We start from the raw sequence: 18,798 nt of genomic DNA, 5'->3' as shown, positions 1-18,798 counted from the left end.
TACTTTCCAATGTTTTTCTTAGACTAGATCAACTTTCCAGTCGTTTGATTAAGGATTGAACTAGTTCAAATTATACAATTTCAAAAGACAGATTATGAAATAGGAAATATACTCCATCTCGTGACTACACCTAAACATCGCTACATACAGATTTACAAATAAAAGCAAGGAACAAAAAAATAGAAAGAAAAAAAATTCAAAGGAAAATTGAACTAATTAGCTAGCAAACAGAGATATTCTACCCGTAATATCTCCCCAGACCAACAGCTGATCGGTCATGACTATTTCAGTGATAAGTACAAATATATATAACTCATTTATTTTGTAAGCCATTTAAACATCAAATCAGTCGGATCCTCTGGCAAATCAGTCGTGACTACCTGCCTAGGTTGCGACTGCACTGTGTTGTATTTTTTAGTTGAGCCAACTGGGATGAGCTTGACCATTGCAGCAATGGGCATACTAAGGAACCCCAAGAAAATGCACACAAACCAATGAGAAGATGAGAGAGGGATTGTATTTGCAAAATCACCAAGGAATTGCACAATTATAAATTGAAAAATTATTGTGCTGGAAATAACAGCCACAAATACGTAATTGTCCAATATGCCCTGGAACACGTTAATCTTCTCCATCTCTCTTGAGCTTATTTCATTAAACACCTATAATAAAAGGTACAACATTAAAGGAATAAGAGGGAACAATATGCATAAGACAAGCAAGTTTACCAGATTTTCTCAAATAAAAAAATAACCAATGCACAGTAAAATCTGATTCAGATATAAACACTAATATAAGAGGCACAGCTGGCATTTTTAAGCTAAACATGAAAGTTAAGAGTATAGAAAAAATATTTTCATGTTAATGGATTTCTTTCTGACGCACTCATTTAATTCTCATAGCCTTCATAAAATGCCCAAGTAGAAGATCATTGCTCAAAATATGGTTATTGAGCTGTACATTTCACAGTACTTGTACTGTAACTAACATGAGAGGGAATTTACCTGACAAAAGACAAAGGAGTTGAAGATCAGAGTGTTGAGTGCCACATCAGCGGTGGGGCCCTCTAGGCCGAACAATGACTTTCCATCAGCCTGGAGATACCAAATCACAATGAACTGATAAAACGCCTGACCGAAAATGTTTCGCCACATCACACTACTGATGAAGTTGCCACCCCTGCCAACTGGGACCTGCTTCATCAGGTCATTGTGTGGTGGTTCGGTCGCCAATGCGAGAGCACCAAGTGTGTCCATGATCATGTTAACCCAAAGTAATTGTACAGCAGTTAGAGGCGCACTCCCTACGAAGAACAGAAAGATTAAAAAGGATTAAGGTATATGGGAGGACATACATTACAAAATTTTAGAGATAGTGTCCGCAAAAAAATAAAAGCTTATTTTAGACAGCAATATTCCATATTAAATATCTTGTTATTATCCAAATGGAAAAATGTAAATAATTAGTATTTCACCTTAATACTCTCATCATGAAACCATTACTTCCATAAAGTGATAAGAAAATCTATTCTAAACAGATTACTAGATTTAGAACCAATAGAAACTTAATGAGCTTATTAAAGTGTCCCTTTTGGGTAATTACATTTTATTGGTCAAACAGATCATACTCAATAACTAAACAGTTCACGATTTCCTCCACCAAAATAAAATAAAATAGTCCACATAATTTTGTTATGTTATTTTAACCTTAATAAGTACTGTTTTGGTAATTCCGGATAAATGTAAAAAAAAAATGGAGGAAATCATTCACATGAGATTTTGTCTTTAACTTTACATGGATAAAATCTCATTCTACCAACTAAGAAATTTACTGTCTGCTCAAATATATCCATAAAGAGCAATTTGGTAATTTCAGCATTGGTACTCTTGGTCCAAGACTGCATAATAGGCCCGCGTGAGAAGTTATTTCATAATTAGATGGGTTCATCAAAGGAAAGCATTGTTAGTAGAAACAAGGTTGGTGTTTTACCAGTAATGCAAGCTGAAGTGAAATTAACAATTAGTGCAACAACATTGACAGTCAATTGGAACTGCACGAATTTTTGGATGTTGATGTACACCGATCGGCCCCACTTTGCAACTGTCACTATGGTTGAGAAGTTATCGTCTAAAATAATGACATCAGCACTCTCTTTTGCCACCTGTGTAAACATTTGAAAGCAAAGAAAATTATGCAAAACTTCATGGTGACCTGATTATATTTCTACCTGAATCACATATCCCGAGAATAAAAAAAGGGTTTACAGATTACAAGCAGTACTTAATTGAATTGAATTCTAATGTAACTTTAGCTTAAATAATGTCTAAATCATATTATAGATTATCGGTAGTTTGGTAATAGAATATACTCAAAATATGATATTATGAGAACATAGGCATCTTTCAGAAATACATGAAGTCAAATTATATATTGGTACCTCTGTCCCTGCAATACCCATGGAAAGCCCAATATCGGCCTCGTGGAGAGCTGGTGCATCATTTGTACCATCACCGGTCACGGCCACAACCTCATTAAGATTGGTACGAAGATGCTTGACTAACATGTGCTTGTCTAATGGCGAGGACCTAGCCATAACCTATCATGTCATGAGATATACTTGTTTATAGCAATGTTTTAATTATGTTCAGTGAAAATACATGTCAATAAAAACTGTATTGAGTATGATACTCGCCAAAGGAAAAATTGTCAATGTGCTAATTTTGTTATAAAAAAACATTTTGTCAAAGTTCTGCCAAACTATAAATATGGCAAGCACACTTGTTTAGAGCAAGGGATTGACTACGGTCAGTGGAAATACATGAGATCTACTTGATCAAACCTAGCAAATTAAGCAAAAGAAGGTACATTGATTCATATGCACAAGTATCAAAACACATTTGTGAGCTATTTGCAATTTACACCAAGTTATTATATATATATATATGAGAAATATATTAATTACTAAATCACCCTGGTAGTTCATATATATATATATGAATTACTAAGTCACCCTGGTAGTTCATATATATATATATATATATGAATTACTAAGTCACCCTGGTAGTTCATATATATAATAGAAATATAACTTCATTACCACATAAAAAAATTTGCAAACTAGAAACCCATCATAATCTTCTTGTTTTGAATTAATTTAATGCAGTATTAAATGGAAGGAAACAATTGGGCAAGAGCAAAGAACTTCTAACAATTAAAAAAAAAATGCAATTTCTCTTATAAATAAGAACTAAGAAGTACCTGAAGCCTCGGGATTAGTGCTGTCATCTCCTCTTCACTCTTAGTCCTGAACTCTGGGCCCTCAATTGCAAGCCCGTCATCAGTCAAAATACCACATTCTCTTGCAATTGCCTTCGCAGTATTAATATTATCTCCTGTTACCATTCTGACAATAATGCCAGCTGACCGACAAGTGGCGACTGACTCCTTAACGCCAGGCCGTACAGGATCCTTAATACCAACAATACTGATACAAGTGAACCCATTTACTGCTATCGGTTGATCAACCGAGAAACCACCTTCTAATTCCATGTAGCCCAGACAGAGAGTTCTCAATGCCTCATTGGCGTAAGTCTCAATTGTTCTTGTCAGTTGGCCTATGGTAGCTTCATCAAGTGGAACAACATTCCCATCACGGTTCAAAAACTTGTCGCAGGAGGCTAGAATAATCTCTGAAGCACCTTTGGTGTGGGCCCGGTAACCCCCCTCATTTAATTGTAACACTACGCCCATTCTCTTTTTATTAGAGTTAAAGGGTTCAACTTTTATTAATGTACCCTCCTGACGCACCTTCTTGAAATCTCCACCAAGAGATAAACCGAACTCTAGTATAGCTGTCTCAGTTGGTGTTCCGAGTATTTCGAGTTTGCCATCTTGGCTCACCACAACTTCTCCACCAGTGTTGGTAAAAATCGACTGCAATAGTAATTTTAGTACCTTGTCAGGAAAACTGGAGCGGATGCTAACAACTTCCTTGGGATCACTAACATCTTTGCTCTCACCACAAATGAATGCCTTAACAACAGTCATATGGTTGGTGGTTAATGTACCAGTTTTGTCACTACAAATAGTAGTAGCGGATCCCATCGTCTCACATGCTGCCAGGTGGCGCACCAGGGCTTTGTCATTCATCATTTTCTTCATAGCAAAAGCAAGACTTAGAGTTACAGCAAGCGGCAACCCCTCTGGCACCGCAACCACAACAATTGTAACTGCAATTGCGAAGAATTCTAGAAGTTCAAGCGCATCATCGCCTGACCACCAGAAATAGGAACCATCTAAAATCTTGCGCCTAACTAAACTTTCGGCTAAAACAGCAAATGTCACAACAGCAAAAAACAAACCAATTTTGCCAATAATAGTCGCAACCCCATTGAGTTTGACCTGTAAAGGTGTTTCATCATCACCACCTTCACTAAGGGTGGCCATAAGCTTCCCCCATTGTGTTCGCATGCCAACTGTTGCGATCAGCATCTTGCATGAACCATCTTGCACCTTTGTGCCCGATAATAGAAAAGGGTTCTCCTTGTTGACCATGACTGGTTCACTCTCACCCGTTAAGCTCGATTCATTGATCAAAACTGAGAATCCATCTATGAACAAGCCATCAGCTGGCACTTGATCACCAATAGCCAGGTGGACAATATCACCGACTAACAAATCATAGATGGACAATTTTTGGCGGTACCCGCCACGTGTCACTTGGATAGAAATTTTCTTCTTCTCTTTATCTAAATCTTTGAACTGGAGGGATTGCCTGTAGTCTGATGTAGCGGTGACAAGCACCACCAATAAAATACTTGCAACAATGCCAAGGCCATCATGGGCCCCCTTTGGCCAGCCCTCGGTAGCTACACCAACTATTAAAGAAAAAAATGCACACATGCCCAGAATCATGAGTGTCATGTCTTGGAGAGCTTCCCAAACGAACACCCAGAAGCTACGTGGCTGGATCTCCGCAAACCGATTTATGCCGAAGATTGATTGGCGACGAGAAAGGGACTCTTCAGAGCATGGGACACCCTCAGATGCTGAAGTGTCGAGTTTGGTGGCAAGGCCAAGGACACCACCGTGGGTGCGTAACCTTTTTAAGTCATGGCCTTCAACAATAGAGCTGAGTTCGTCAGCACAGACCTCAAAGCCAGCAGCTTTTACCTCAGTTGGTACAGTGTATTCAGTGTGCACAAGACCTGCATAAGAAGAGAATGAATGTAAAAGGATTAACCGGTATGTGTCATTCATGGCACATAACTACACATAGCTGGGAGCAGGGCAGATGAGTATACTAAGGCACAAATAGGCAGTATGCGATGTATAGGTAGTATAATAGTACACAAAAATATGTGATTGGTCCTATACCAAAATCTGATATTGAAATCCATGTCCCCCCCCTCCTCCTCCACTATTGTTCTGTATCCGGCAGTTTGCCGAACACACCACTCTTCATCAGCAAGGTCCAGGGACAAAGTAGTACCATCCGAGTAAATTCGTAATGTAACAGTGTAACACCCATTTATTTCATGTACGTAAAAAGAATCTAATATGGGTTGCCATGTGACTTTACCTTGAATAAATTGTAGAGCAGCTTTGGAAACAAGTACAGCAACACGCAGTTTCTCCTGAGAATTAAAATTTTCAGCATCAGTTCCATACTCTATAGCATTATAGCAATTTCATTTTCTAAGGGTCCCTGTCTTGTTTTCCTTTTTTTTTTCTGCGTTCTTTTGTCTCTCTCCTAAATCTTATATTTCGTTTTTTTTTTTTTAAATAGTTGTTTTATACACAACTAGTTCAGAAAAACAGTACTGACAGACAACAAACTAGTCTATTTGAATCAAATTATTGTGCTGACAATATAATAGATAAAAAACGGAACCATGACAGATTTCCCTTTGATTTTAAAAAAGAAGAAGAAGATCAAAGGAAAACCATTATTTCATTTGGTGATTTCAAATTCTATATGTACAGAATGTGATTTGGATTTGGTGATTTCCAATTCACCAACTTCCAATATGTTCAATAACAGATGCGAAAGAAAACGAATAGAACCACTGATGGTAAAAAAAAACTGACGTTAATTAGAAAAAGACCTGATTAGATCGCTTCATGGCAGCAGCCTCGGATCTCTTAGACAGATTAGCAGTGAATCTGAACCTTCTCTTAGGATTCTTCACCACGCCACACAGTTTTCTCCACCGCTGAAGCGACTCGTCTGACGAGTTCTTCGCCATCACTCCCCCAAAATTTTCCTTCAAATAATTCTCCATAGTCGCTCAGAATTACTCGGAGTTCGTCGATCTATCTTCCCTTGAAGAATCCCCTATGTATAGAACTCCTTCAGAAAGCGTTACTCTGAGTTCGTCGATCTATCTTCCCTTGAAGAATCCCCTATGTATAGAACTCCTTCAGAAAGCGCGAGGAATTTAAACGAAGACAAACTACAGAGAAGTTTCCATCTGAAAATTAAGATGTTGCAAGAAGCGGGAAATTTGGATGAAAATTGCGAGTCATATGGAAAAGAGACGGGAAATCCGTTGAAGTTTCGGGTCGCGCTTTATATAAGGTCTACAAGAATTTGACTAGAAATACGGTCAAGTTTGTGATCTTCTGTGGCGGGATGAACATAAAACATGCTGCGAGTTTATGCCAACCATTGTTTTATACGGACTGATTAATTGATTAAACTATCAGTGACATGCCACACCACCAGAAAGTACGAGATGCCGTTAGCTTAGCATCAATCTATGAAAGCCTATATATAGCTTGAGTTATTGTGATTAGAGGTTGAGATAAATGGGATAGATTTTTGATACTTAATTGTTTCGGTAAATTTATCACTTTTAGGTGTGCCAATGCACAACCACGAAAATATTTGCATAGGCCGTTAAAAAAATGAGGAATGTGTTGCCTCCCTTCCATCAAAGTGCACTTCCATATGAGTCCTTTTCCCAATTTTATATCCGAATTACTTCATTTCGCTTCTTTCGGTTATGCTCATGCATGTCTACTAAATGTATATCATAGAGACCAGAGCAAGTAAAATAAAAAATACGTTTCCAAAACAAATAGAAGTATTTTTGTTTAACAATAATACTCCACTAAACCTGACATTTTTTTTTTTTTTTTACTTTTTTCAATATATTTTTTGAGGAATTGAATTCGAGTACAGGCAAAACATTATTATTTCAGTGGTGTATTCAATCTCTTATAATTCATATTTTTCAATGAGGAGGGTTCAAATGCCTCCATTTTTTGTGCCTCCACCATGCCTCCATTTTTTAAAACTTTAATAATTCAAAATTTAAAACTTAAAAATCAAAATAAAACCGTTGGATATGATCTACATCATTTTATCTATGCACATGTAAAAAATTATGACATTTCAATTTTATTTTGATTGTCATCAAGAGCTTGTAAAAAATGCACCAATTTTTGAACTTATTGATTCACATAAAAACAAAATTGAAATGTGATAATTTTTTATGGGCACATAGAGAAAATAACATAGATCACATCTAACGGTTTTATTTTGACTTTTAAGTTTTAAATCTTGAGTTATTAAAGTTTTAAAAAATGGAGGCATGATGGAGGCACAAAAAATAGAGGCATTTGAACCCTCCTCTTTTTCAATATATATTTTTTAACTTGCTCATATTTTATCTTCTAGTAGGATTTATAATATCTTAGTATATTTTTATTAACAATACGATAATAAATTGTGATTATTTTTTGTTACTTAATATGTAATTTTTGTAACGAACGACCTTGTTATAGAAATATTATGTTGTTAATTTTTTATTAATATACATACAATGCGTTTACTTCTATAAAATATTTGATGATTTTATTTTTAATATATATAGTATTTTCTTATAAGTATATGTACTTGTTTAATATTTGATTTGTGTGTGTGTGTATAAATATATATATATATATATAGAGTACGGCTAACGCGCTTCCTCTAGCATATGGACCGAAATGCTTCCGGTGGAAAGTTGAAATTTCAAAATCCAAAAAGTCGATCTGAACCGTTCATCTTCTTCTCCATATTAATATCTGCTTGGAGACCAAATTTTACATTTTTCTGAAATTTTTTACTATTTATTAAGCCATTTTGAAAATCGCTGATCCAACGGTAGCTTCTGATTTTTACTGTTTGGTAAGCCACCGTTGGATCAGCAATTTTCAAAGTGGCTTAATAAATAGTAAAAAATTTCAGAAAAATATAAAATTTGGTCTCCAAACAGATATTAATATGGAGAAGAAGATGAACGGTTCAGATCGACTTTTTGGATTTTGAAATTTCAACTTTTCACCGGAAGCATTTCGGCCCATATGCTAGAGGAAGCGCGTTAGCCGTACTCTATATATATATATATATATAGAGTTAGGCTGGGTGCTATGGATAGCATAGTGGCCTCCCGTGCTACGGCTCAATATTCAAGTTTTCAAAATCCAAACAGTCGATCCGAACCGTTCATCTTATTCTCCATATTAATATCTGCTTGGAGACCAAATTTTATAATTTTCTGAATTTTTTTACTATTTATTAAGCCACTTTGAAAATCGCTAATCCAACAGTTTTACTGTTTTGTGCAGCCACCGTTGGATCAACAATTTTGTAAAATACTTAATAAATAGTAAAAAAATTCAGAAAAATGTAAAATTTGGTCTCCAAGCAGATATTAATATGGAGAATAAGATGAACGGTTCGGATCGACCGTTTGGATTTTGAAAACTCCAATATTGAGCCGTAGCATAGAGGCCTCTATGCTATCCATAGCACCCCAGCCTAACTCATATATATATATATATATATATGAGGAGGGTTCCAATGCCTCATTTTTTTCATACCTCATCATACCTCATATTTTATATTTTCGTTTTTAAAGTTCAAATTGTCGATCCGAACCGTTCAACAAAATATTTATACTAAAATATGCATGGAGATCAAATTTTATATTTTTTGGAATTTTTTTGCTATTTTTTAAGATAGGTACAAAATCACTGTTTTTGAACCGTTCAAAAAACATTGATTTTCTCCCCATCTTAAAAAATAGCAAAAAAATTCCAAAAAATATAAAATTTCATCCCTAACCATATTTTAGTATGGATATCATGTTGAACGGTTTGGATCGACAATTTAGACTTTGAATATGAAGAAAATGAAGATATAAAATATGAGGTATGATGAGTTATAAAAAAAATGAGGCATTGGAACCCTCCTCTATATATATATATATATATATATATCCAATCTATATATTCATATTAATTCGCATGCATGTATCAAATCCTTTTACCTCCCTAGTGATTTGTATTAATTTATGCTTCTGTTCAACGTGAGATTGAGTTGGCGCCATCATCCTTATTGTTAATTTGAATAAGCGCCGCCCATTTTCATTAAAATAAATAAATATGCTGTCCCATGTTTATTCGTAAAATGGCTCGAAATTGTGCCCTCTGTGCAATTGTTGAGACCACGTTCTATCACTGCTCAAATTTGAAATGGCAAGCACTTCAACCGCAAAAACCAACCACAATATATAAACCACTTTAAGAGTTTTAGCAAGGCTAAATAATGTAGAACCTCTCTTTTTTATCTTACAAGGTCGACCGGTATTGACCGGATCGATAGGATTGACAATTGTAGCTATATATCTGTACTCAAAACTGATAGCTTCTATCAGTGTTTCAAGAAAAAGACAATTGTAGCTATATTCTATCAGTGTTTAAAAAAAAAAGACAATTGTAGCTATATATTACCGAATAGAATGGAGTAGGTTGGATGTCCCGGAATTTTTATATATAAGAAAATAAATAAATAAAATATTAAAAATAAGAAAGGTACCGTGGAATTTAATATGAGGCTGGGTATGCCATGGCGTCCCTAGAATTTAATTATATATATTTTTTTAGCTGAAATTCTTGGACTGGGATATGCCATGGCGTCCCAGCCGGACGCCATGGCAACCTCCTGCCTTCTTATTTTTCAAATTTTCACCGTACCTTTCTTATTTTTAATATTTTATTTATTTATTTTCTTATATATAAAAATTCCGGTTCGATGTCCATTGAATTTATTTCACTTTAATTGTCGGAAGAAATGACCTTTTTTTTTGTTCTCTTCACGTTTGCGCTTTAGGATATGGATTTCGCTTAATATTAATTAGTTGACTTAAAAGCATAAGAACTTAAAGTGAAAATATTTAATTTTATCTAACACCGTTCTTTTTAGATTTGTCTTCCACATTTTAATTTCAAACATGATATCTTTACTTTCTGACATTTATCGACTTTTATGTCCCTTCACTGTTAGAAAACATATTCACTTTTAGAGTAAACGTTTCGTCGGTGTAAATATATTTAGATCGTTAAGAAATAATGCAATATAATGCTATTTGAGTTATTTTTGTAAGAATAGTGTAAGAAATGTGCTACTCGATCCAGTCTCCAGATACTAACATAGCTCAAAAAAGCTATATACATTAAGTCCCTTTATAAACTCAACTCTAAAATTTATCGGACTGATTTCAAATGACAAATTCGGACCGTTGAAATCTATCTACCTTACTAGAAATGCGTCTACATATAAATTTTAAAATTTTTTGAATTAATTTTGTGTAAAGTTAAGCGGTCAAAATTAGAAGGTTTATAAATTAATTTTTTGAACCATTTTTGACCACTTGACTCTATACAAAATTAATTCAAAAATTTTAATTTTTTATATATAAATGCATCACTCGTAAGATATACATATTTCAAAATTTTGAATTCATAATTTGAAATCAATCTAATAAATTTTAGAATTGAGTTAAAAAAAAACTTGATAAACTGATTCTACTCGAATTTCTTATCTTACCATCGTGCTTACTATATTTGGACCTGTCCCTTATTAATTATTATACATTAAATACTGCAACAAAACAAAACGGCTATAATTAATATCAAAGCCCAACCCTCAAATTCAACAACATATAATAAGTGATCCCTGTATAAAATGAAAAATACAACAACATACTTGTCCCCACGCACAGATCTGTGGATAACACCCCACCAATATTTAATTGTACATGCATGTTTATATTTACACTACTGTCAATTATGTATATTTATTCTACTATATTTATATATACAATATATATACTTGACAATACAATGTGTTTATAATTAAACTATGTTATTAAATTTGAACCACCGGATTAAACTTGATAACTTAATGTCTATACTTAAAAATATCCGTGTTTTGTAAATATTAGCTTAATCTAGCAATGTGTTAACTATGTAAATATTTTTTTATCAATACAAAATTGTAAGATCACAACTTGCCACCTTATCATAAAAAATAAAATAAAAACTATTTGTGTTTAAACTTCCATTACCCAATGTTACATATTTGAACTATCTGATATTTAAATCTGTACTTATCAAGTGTTTATACTTTAACATAAAGATATTTATAATTTAGTTGTGTTGTGTTAATGTTAATCTATTATCATTGTGTGCAAATTTATATTATAACTTGATTTATTTAATGTAGGAAAAGAAATTCGCCAAAATGAGAATTAATAAAAAGAAAGATGCTTCCCGAAAAGGAAGTGTGTATATGGACTGAGTTAGAAAATTTATATTACAAGATAAAATTTAAGCTCAAATCTTCACCATGTCACGATCATGAATTAAAATCACTAAAATATAAGCGCACTTTTAGCATTTTTATGAGAAAACTGAACTATATAAAAAATAAAAAAAAATTAATATACATAATTAATTTAAAATTTAAAAGGTAGCTAAGCTACTCCTATAACTATAATTGACTATAGACCCGTCTTTTAAGTGTGGAAGAAAAAACAATCGGGGTTGCTTTTTTTCATTTTTGTTTTTGCCCGCTGTTAGAGTTCAGCTAGTGAAAATTTAAGATAACTAATACAAGCAATAGAATCGCTCAACACAAATACCTTTACACAGGAAAAAAAAAGATGGCCACTCAGGGAGTCCGCACCTAGGGAGCTCCGCTCCTGATCTCCAAGGCGATTTAGAAGAGAAGTCTGAGTCTGAGGTTTTGAGAGTCGTCCAGTCAATTCGTTTTTTTGTCTCGCCACCTCTATCTCCATTCCACCGTTTATTGTTCCATCTTGCCTCACTCTAACTGAGCAGGTGCTTCTGTCTGGTCACCGCTCTTTGATTCGCCTCGACTCTTCGAATTCAATTGAGGGTGTTGTAAATTCGCTTCGTTTCCGTAATATCTAATATAACTATATATGAATAAGGTACCTGTTGTTATAGTTGTGGCGATAATGATGGATATGTTGTCTTCTTTCTCTTTCTCTTTTTCTTTTTCTTACCTCCCCTCCTTCCCCTCTCCTCTTCTTCTTCTCTCCTGATGTAACTCGTATGAGGTGACTGTCATGGTCCGGCCGATTCAGTTTCCGGTCTAGTTTGATTCAATGTTTCTTCGGCTGAGTGGTGGCTGTCATGGTCTGATTGATTTAGTTCTCTGTCTGGTTTGATTCAGTGCCTCCTCGGCCGAGTGGTGACTGTCCTAGTCCGGTTGATTCAGTTCCTGGTTCGATTTGATTCAGTGCCTCTCAGGTGCACATTCTTCTAGGTAGTGTCGACATAGTGTAGTCACACTCGCTCAACAGTTACGGTTGCATATCAAGAGAAGAGAATGAATAGGCCCATTGACTTGCCTATCTGACATGAACTAAACATTCGCAACTACTTTATTTACTTTTTTTCTTCTCTTTAATTTTTAGCAATGAGAGATTTTACAAGTAATTCAGTGTATAGGATATTATCTTTGTGTAATTAAATATCTACGTTGAAACAAACTTATAATTTGCTCCAATGTTTTAATGCAATTGCCTAAGGGCTTACAACAAAAAACACACACACACACACAAAAAAAAAACACACACAAATACCTTTAAGCAGTAAACGCTTGTGATGATTTTGGATATCTGACTCTCTAACCCCCTTCTAAATTTGCATTTCTTAAGGAGTCAGAAATAGTAATATGAAGTAAACAAAAAATTAAGGATGAAGATTAGTTTTATAATTATTTTATACTACAAGTATACCGTTATAGTTTTACTAAAAATACCTTAGTAAAAATATTTTAAAATTTTCTTAGATCAGTAGGGGCAAATGTCAACACCGGATTATACGTGGCTCTGTCACTAGCATCACAAGCTTTGAACGAAATTGTAAGCAAAATAGCTAAACAGCAAATTCGTACAGAAGAACCATACAGGCGTAATCCATTAGTTCAATTTTATTTATTTATTTATTTAAGAGTTGGTTTTTGCAAATAAACTATCTACTTGTATAATTAGATAACTTTTACCAAGTGATTGATTGTTAGTCTATCCACTCTAAAACTAGAAAAAAAAAACAAACAAACAAATGTAAGCAAATAGCTCTTTTAAACTGCCTATCACTTAATAATTTTTATTTTAGTTCGTCATAAATATGAAATTCATGTTCAGTTCTATACATCAAATTGAGTTTACATTCTATCCAACACACTAACAATCAAAATAACTGGAAATCATATTAATTATTTTTAATTAAACATAAAATTAATAGTATGCAATACATAATTATTTTACATATATAAACTCAATATTAAATTGACGTAATGATCCAAGTATATAGGAAGCAAATGAGCTTTCAACAAAACACAAGAAAATTGACATAATTGATACTACTTTTGTGGTTCAAACAGGGGCGGATCCAGACTTTCAAATTATGAGAATCAAATATATATGGAGTCAATCATATAAAATTTTTATGTAGAGAATAAGGGTCAATTTTACAGTTTCTTTACATTAACAGGGGCGGAGCCAAACTTTCGAGTTATGGAAGTCAAATATATATAGAGTTAATCATATAAAATTTTTGTGCAGAGAATAAGAATCAATTTTACGATTTTTTAACATTTTACTCTGAATCATATAAAAACAATACATAAATATAATAAAAATAAATAAAAAAGGATGAATTGACTCTCATATCTCCTCTTTACCTCCGCCTCTTGGTCCAAAGATATAGCACTATTTTTTCTAATGACTGGTGCTGTCATAGTGGCTCATAGTGACTAATTTAGAATTTAGATAGTTTGTAGTGACTTGTGAAGAGTTTAATCCTAAATTGTCAGTGTGCGTTTCTTGATAGCAGCCTGAAGCCCTGAAGCTACTTAAATCGGGCTAGTAACTTGTTGGGCTTGAAGCCTTCTGGCCCGTTTGCGGAAACTATCAGATAATTGTTGATGAGATGACAATAAAAGCGGACGCCTCCATTAGTCCATTGTCTGAAAATTTTGAGATGCAATAAACGAATGTGCAATTTTCAGTTTGGTTTTTAGTTTGATTTCATTCATTTTCGATACCAAACCCTAAACCTGCTCAGTTCCTCCACTCCGTATCTCCGATGGTGGGGAGAGAGGAGAGAAAACGACAAATGGATCGGAGGGACGGTCGAGATTCTTACTCCAGGCGCCGTGATTCTAGACGGGAGAGAGAGCCCAGGTTCTACTCTCTTATCTGCTTGATTATTTCGATTGTACCTGTGACTAAGGCTCGATTTCATTGATTATTTAGTGGAGATAGTGTGCTTGGATTTGATTGTACTGGTACGCAACCTGACTGAACTGTTGCATAACGGTAGCGCACTGTACCTGACCTGATGGTATCACTTGAAGCAATCCTTTTTGTTTACTCTCAATTTGATATCCTCTTGTAGTCCAAAGAAGTTGAGAAGAGACAGAGAAAGAGATGAAATGAGAATTAAAGATTTTGGCCGCGCTGATTCATCTGGTCGTGACTCAAAGAATAAGAACAGTTCAAGAGATATTGAGAGAGCAAGAGATATAAAAAGCACTGAGGCAAATAGGACTGTCTATGGTCTAAAAGATAGCTCCGAAACAAAAAACAACGGTGGTTCTGATGCTAATAGATTACATCCGGACCCAAAAGAGTTTGCTCGGTCCAAGATCTACTTACAGGTCTTTATCTTGCTACTCTATGCAATTTTTGTAATTATTAAAAAGGATATTGTCATTTTTTGTCATTCTTTTGGCATTTTATTATGTTTTAACAATTTAACATTTTTAAATTGTGTTGTAACATAATATGTTCTTAAAATTGAGAACTTTTTTATCCAAGTGGTATGCATACTTCTGAAGGAGTTTGGTATAAACAACATGAAGGATCTTATATAATCTAAACAATATATATAATTTAATCTCGCTCTTTCTTAAAAAAGAAAGATGAGAATTTCTGATCTATCAGAAATTCTCGATATTTTATTCTGTTTCTTATGAATTCAACAAATTCAAAAAAGAAAATTCAAGATTAGAAAATAATCTTTCTTTTTTAGAAAGAAAGATATAATTTTCCATATCTATCTTTCTTAATATTTTTATCATTTTTTTTCAGTTTTTTTTTCCTATTGACAAATTCTATTTGATCAAATAGAAATTGATCTATAGATAGATCCATAGATCTGTTTATTTTGTTATCTATTTTTTTTTACTTGAGCAGTAGGTTTCAATTTCATTCATCAAGACATCTTTTTCTTCTTCTTAATGAAGAAGAATTTGATAAAAAAATAGGTGATTTTTCATTATTTTTTCATTTTGATTGGAATGGATTTTGATTTTCTCAATTTTAGTATTAGTAATTGAACATGCAATCTTAGATGACTAATTTGACTAACAAGGACAAATAAGCCGGTTGTCTTTACCTGCTGTTGGCCTTATGAAAGGGTAAATGGGAGCCCATTTTCTGTACCTACTTTTACCTATTGCTATGACCCCCTCAGCGAGGTTTCAAACTTTTGTGATGTAACAGTAAAATGTTAGGTTAGTTTAGCTCTTTGTTTGTTTTAGACGGTATTTCCTTTGTGGTACATAAATTTGGTTGTCTATACACTTACCCAGACTGCTAGGTTTTTGAGATAAAGATGGGGGTCAAGCCTCTCAATTTTAAATATCGATGTCCTGTTGGGTTTCGAACATGCTAGTTTTATATTCCTCATTGCCAAGATTGTAGTATTATATGTCTCATATATTTAGTGACTAATTCTGTTGTGAGAAAAAAGGATCATGAATTTTTCCTCATGTAGTGGGATTCTGTGTCGATTTGTGTGCCTCAACTGCAATGTTGTAATTAAAAGAAATGTTTTGGGCTGCCTATGCTTATGTATGTGCAGCACGATGAGCGCGGGAGTTCTGGGCAAGTTCAGATCCATGTTCGACATGATACCGGTACGGTTACAAGCATTCACTTTCTATGAGGATGTAAAGTATGCATATGCTCTACAAAACCTTATAATATCACGTATACACTGAAAATGTCAGAATATATAAGTAACACCATAAGGGATGGAAAATGTCAGATAGACCTTTGGATGAGTTTATTCAATTTGTACCTGAACTTCCTCTAGTTCCTTCCTCAATTTGGTAGAGCATATCAGGATGGAGAGGGGAGTTTTTACTTGGGAAACAAAATGGGAACAGAGGACTATAGATTTTTTTTTTATTATTATTTTTTGCAGCGTGTATGATGTTCCCAATGATCGTGGGGGTTGTGCATGATATTTCTCATTCTGCTTTCTCAAAAAAAAAAAAAAGATATTTCTCATTCTGTAAGGGCATTAGTGATATGCTCTATAATATCAAGGGTTACACATGAAGAGGATACTGTCTATTTTAGGAATTAGTTTCACATGTCGATGCCTAGTAACAGTAAGCACATGAGAGACCCTTGTAATTGGTCACAAGCTACTACACCTCAAATGACCATTCACCCTTAGCTTTAAATTGGCACAGAATAACTAAAGATAAAAAAACTGATATTTTAAGCTAGAAATGAAAAAACATAAAAACAAGCCCATTCAAAATTAGCAAAATGCCTTGGGATTCATGCAAAGGTTTCAGTCTGGAACACCATACATACCTGTGTATGGAGTGTGGTTTGAAGTTTTGTGAAGTGTATGTAGTATTTACAATTACATATCATGTTTCTCTACTGCACCTTACTGAGCTTTTGCTTTGTTTAAAAGATAACACGAGGAGCGACCTGAGGGAGCATAGATTTGCTGAGAAATTGAATGAAAAGACTGAGGTAGAGGCGAAACACACCACTAAAAGAAAGGACTACTCTAGACGTGGCGATGATAGTTTTTTCAAGCTTGACCCAGGCCTGCCATCTGAAAAGAAAATGCCACCAGAACCTGAGTTGGGTATGAAAACACTGAACAAAGAACACAAATCGCTAGATTCAGCAAAAAATGATGAGAAAAAACTGGACACAAGGGATGATACATTTGGTAGGAGGGATGGTAGAGTTGTTTCCAGAGAAAACCTATCCAGGTCTTGGCGGGATGATAGGTTTGGTAGGAGGGAAGGAGGATTTAACAGAGGAAATGAAAACAGAAATGGGAATTGGTTACCCAGGAATGACTACGGGGATAGGTTTAGTGGTCGGGCCCCTCCAAGGGGCCATGAGAGATTCAGCAGTGCAAAATTCAGTGATAGGAATCAGAAGCAACATGTGACGGGGGCTCAGATGGACAGGTGGAAGCATGATAAGTATGAAGAGGCAAATCAGAGCTTGACAAATGAAGAGGATGAGATTGCAAAAGTCGAGAAACTGCTTGCATTGTGATATTGTTTAGTTTTGTCAAAGTTTTATGTTGTGATTGTGATTGTGATTGTAGGGTGCTAATTTATTTGGAAGTATGTTGTTCCAGTTGTTCTAACATGGTTCCTTTCCTGTGTTAGTTTTAAATTTTGTCATGTGGATTATTACGAGTTCATGTAGCTCATACGTTTTTGTTGATCATATTTTGAAGTTTCCAGCAATTATACTTGAGCTTTTGTGATGTTGTGTTGAGCTCTTGATGGGTTTTGCTAACCTACAAGATTTGCATGAACCTGGAAATTCCTTCCGAGTTCAATTTGCCTCTAAAGGCCATTATTTTGTTTGTCTTTTTTGTCTTTTCTTACCCTGAAAATCATGATTAAATTATATAACGGCAATTTTCTGCGTAATTCCCGTCGTTCCTGTGTATGCAGTTCCATTACTCCATTGTACTGATGTCTCCTCCAGGATTGAAGTATGCAACGGGCCGTACAGATGTGGCAAGGATGCATGTTGGCATCAAGTGCCATGCCTGACACCTTCATGGCCCGTGCGGTGCAAGTGATGTGTTTAGGCATTTGCTTAATTAGACGCGTTATAGGCACCTTCGCGGCAACATGTCACGCTTAAGCGTGATGATATTATCAACAACTTTGTTTGACACGTGAAACCCCGTGTCTGAAACGGGTCAAGGCTTGCGCCTTGTTCGGGGCATGCAAAGAGCCAAACACGTGACAGGTGTTTTTGTCCTGAAATTAAAGAGTATGGCTAATATAACATTAGTGTCATTTCAGTCTATATAATACCAACTTCAAAATCTATCAAATCAAGTTCAAATGGTGAATCCAAACCATTCAAATCGATCTACTTCATTAGTTGTGTGCTTACATGTAAAATTTATAAGTTTTTGAATTTATTTGGTATCAAGTCAAGCAGTCAAATGTTTGAGTTTTTAAGTTAATTTTAATACATTTATTTTTTAATTTTTTTTACCGCTTGATTTGATACTAAAATAACTTGAAAAATATAAAAAATTTGTATGTAAACGCATCACTCATAAAGTAAATTAGTTTGAACGGTCTGAATTCACTATTTGAACTCAATTTGATAGGTTTTGAAATTTGTGTTATAT

General features: G+C 34.5%; 2 protein-coding genes across 2 annotated transcripts; one reads left to right on the top strand and one right to left on the bottom strand.

Moving 5' to 3' along the window:
- LOC144559608 (calcium-transporting ATPase 10, plasma membrane-type-like) lies at positions 1-6,342 on the bottom strand. Its single transcript, XM_078308676.1, has 7 exons — positions 6,108-6,342; positions 5,582-5,636; positions 3,259-5,207; positions 2,438-2,596; positions 1,990-2,161; positions 1,005-1,303; positions 1-662 (listed from the first exon to the last, which is right to left on the bottom strand). Exons 1-7 carry the CDS (start codon positions 6,282-6,284, stop codon positions 318-320), a joined length of 3,156 nt encoding a protein of 1,051 aa, XP_078164802.1. The 5' UTR covers positions 6,285-6,342; the 3' UTR covers positions 1-317.
- A 7,998-nt stretch (positions 6,343-14,340) lies between these two features.
- LOC144559532 (cyclin-like protein) lies at positions 14,341-17,897 on the top strand. The gene is made up of 4 exons (XM_078308584.1): positions 14,341-14,549; positions 14,764-15,025; positions 16,234-16,288; positions 17,086-17,897. Exons 1-4 carry the CDS (start codon positions 14,452-14,454, stop codon positions 17,688-17,690), a joined length of 1,020 nt encoding a protein of 339 aa, XP_078164710.1. The 5' UTR covers positions 14,341-14,451; the 3' UTR covers positions 17,691-17,897.
- Positions 17,898-18,798: the final 901 nt, after the last annotated feature.

Source organism: Carex rostrata, chromosome 9, assembly GCF_964058835.1.
Source record: "Carex rostrata chromosome 9, lpCarRost1.2, whole genome shotgun sequence".
Taxonomy (NCBI): domain Eukaryota; kingdom Viridiplantae; phylum Streptophyta; class Magnoliopsida; order Poales; family Cyperaceae; genus Carex; species Carex rostrata.
This window is presented reverse-complemented; position numbering and strand designations above follow the sequence as displayed.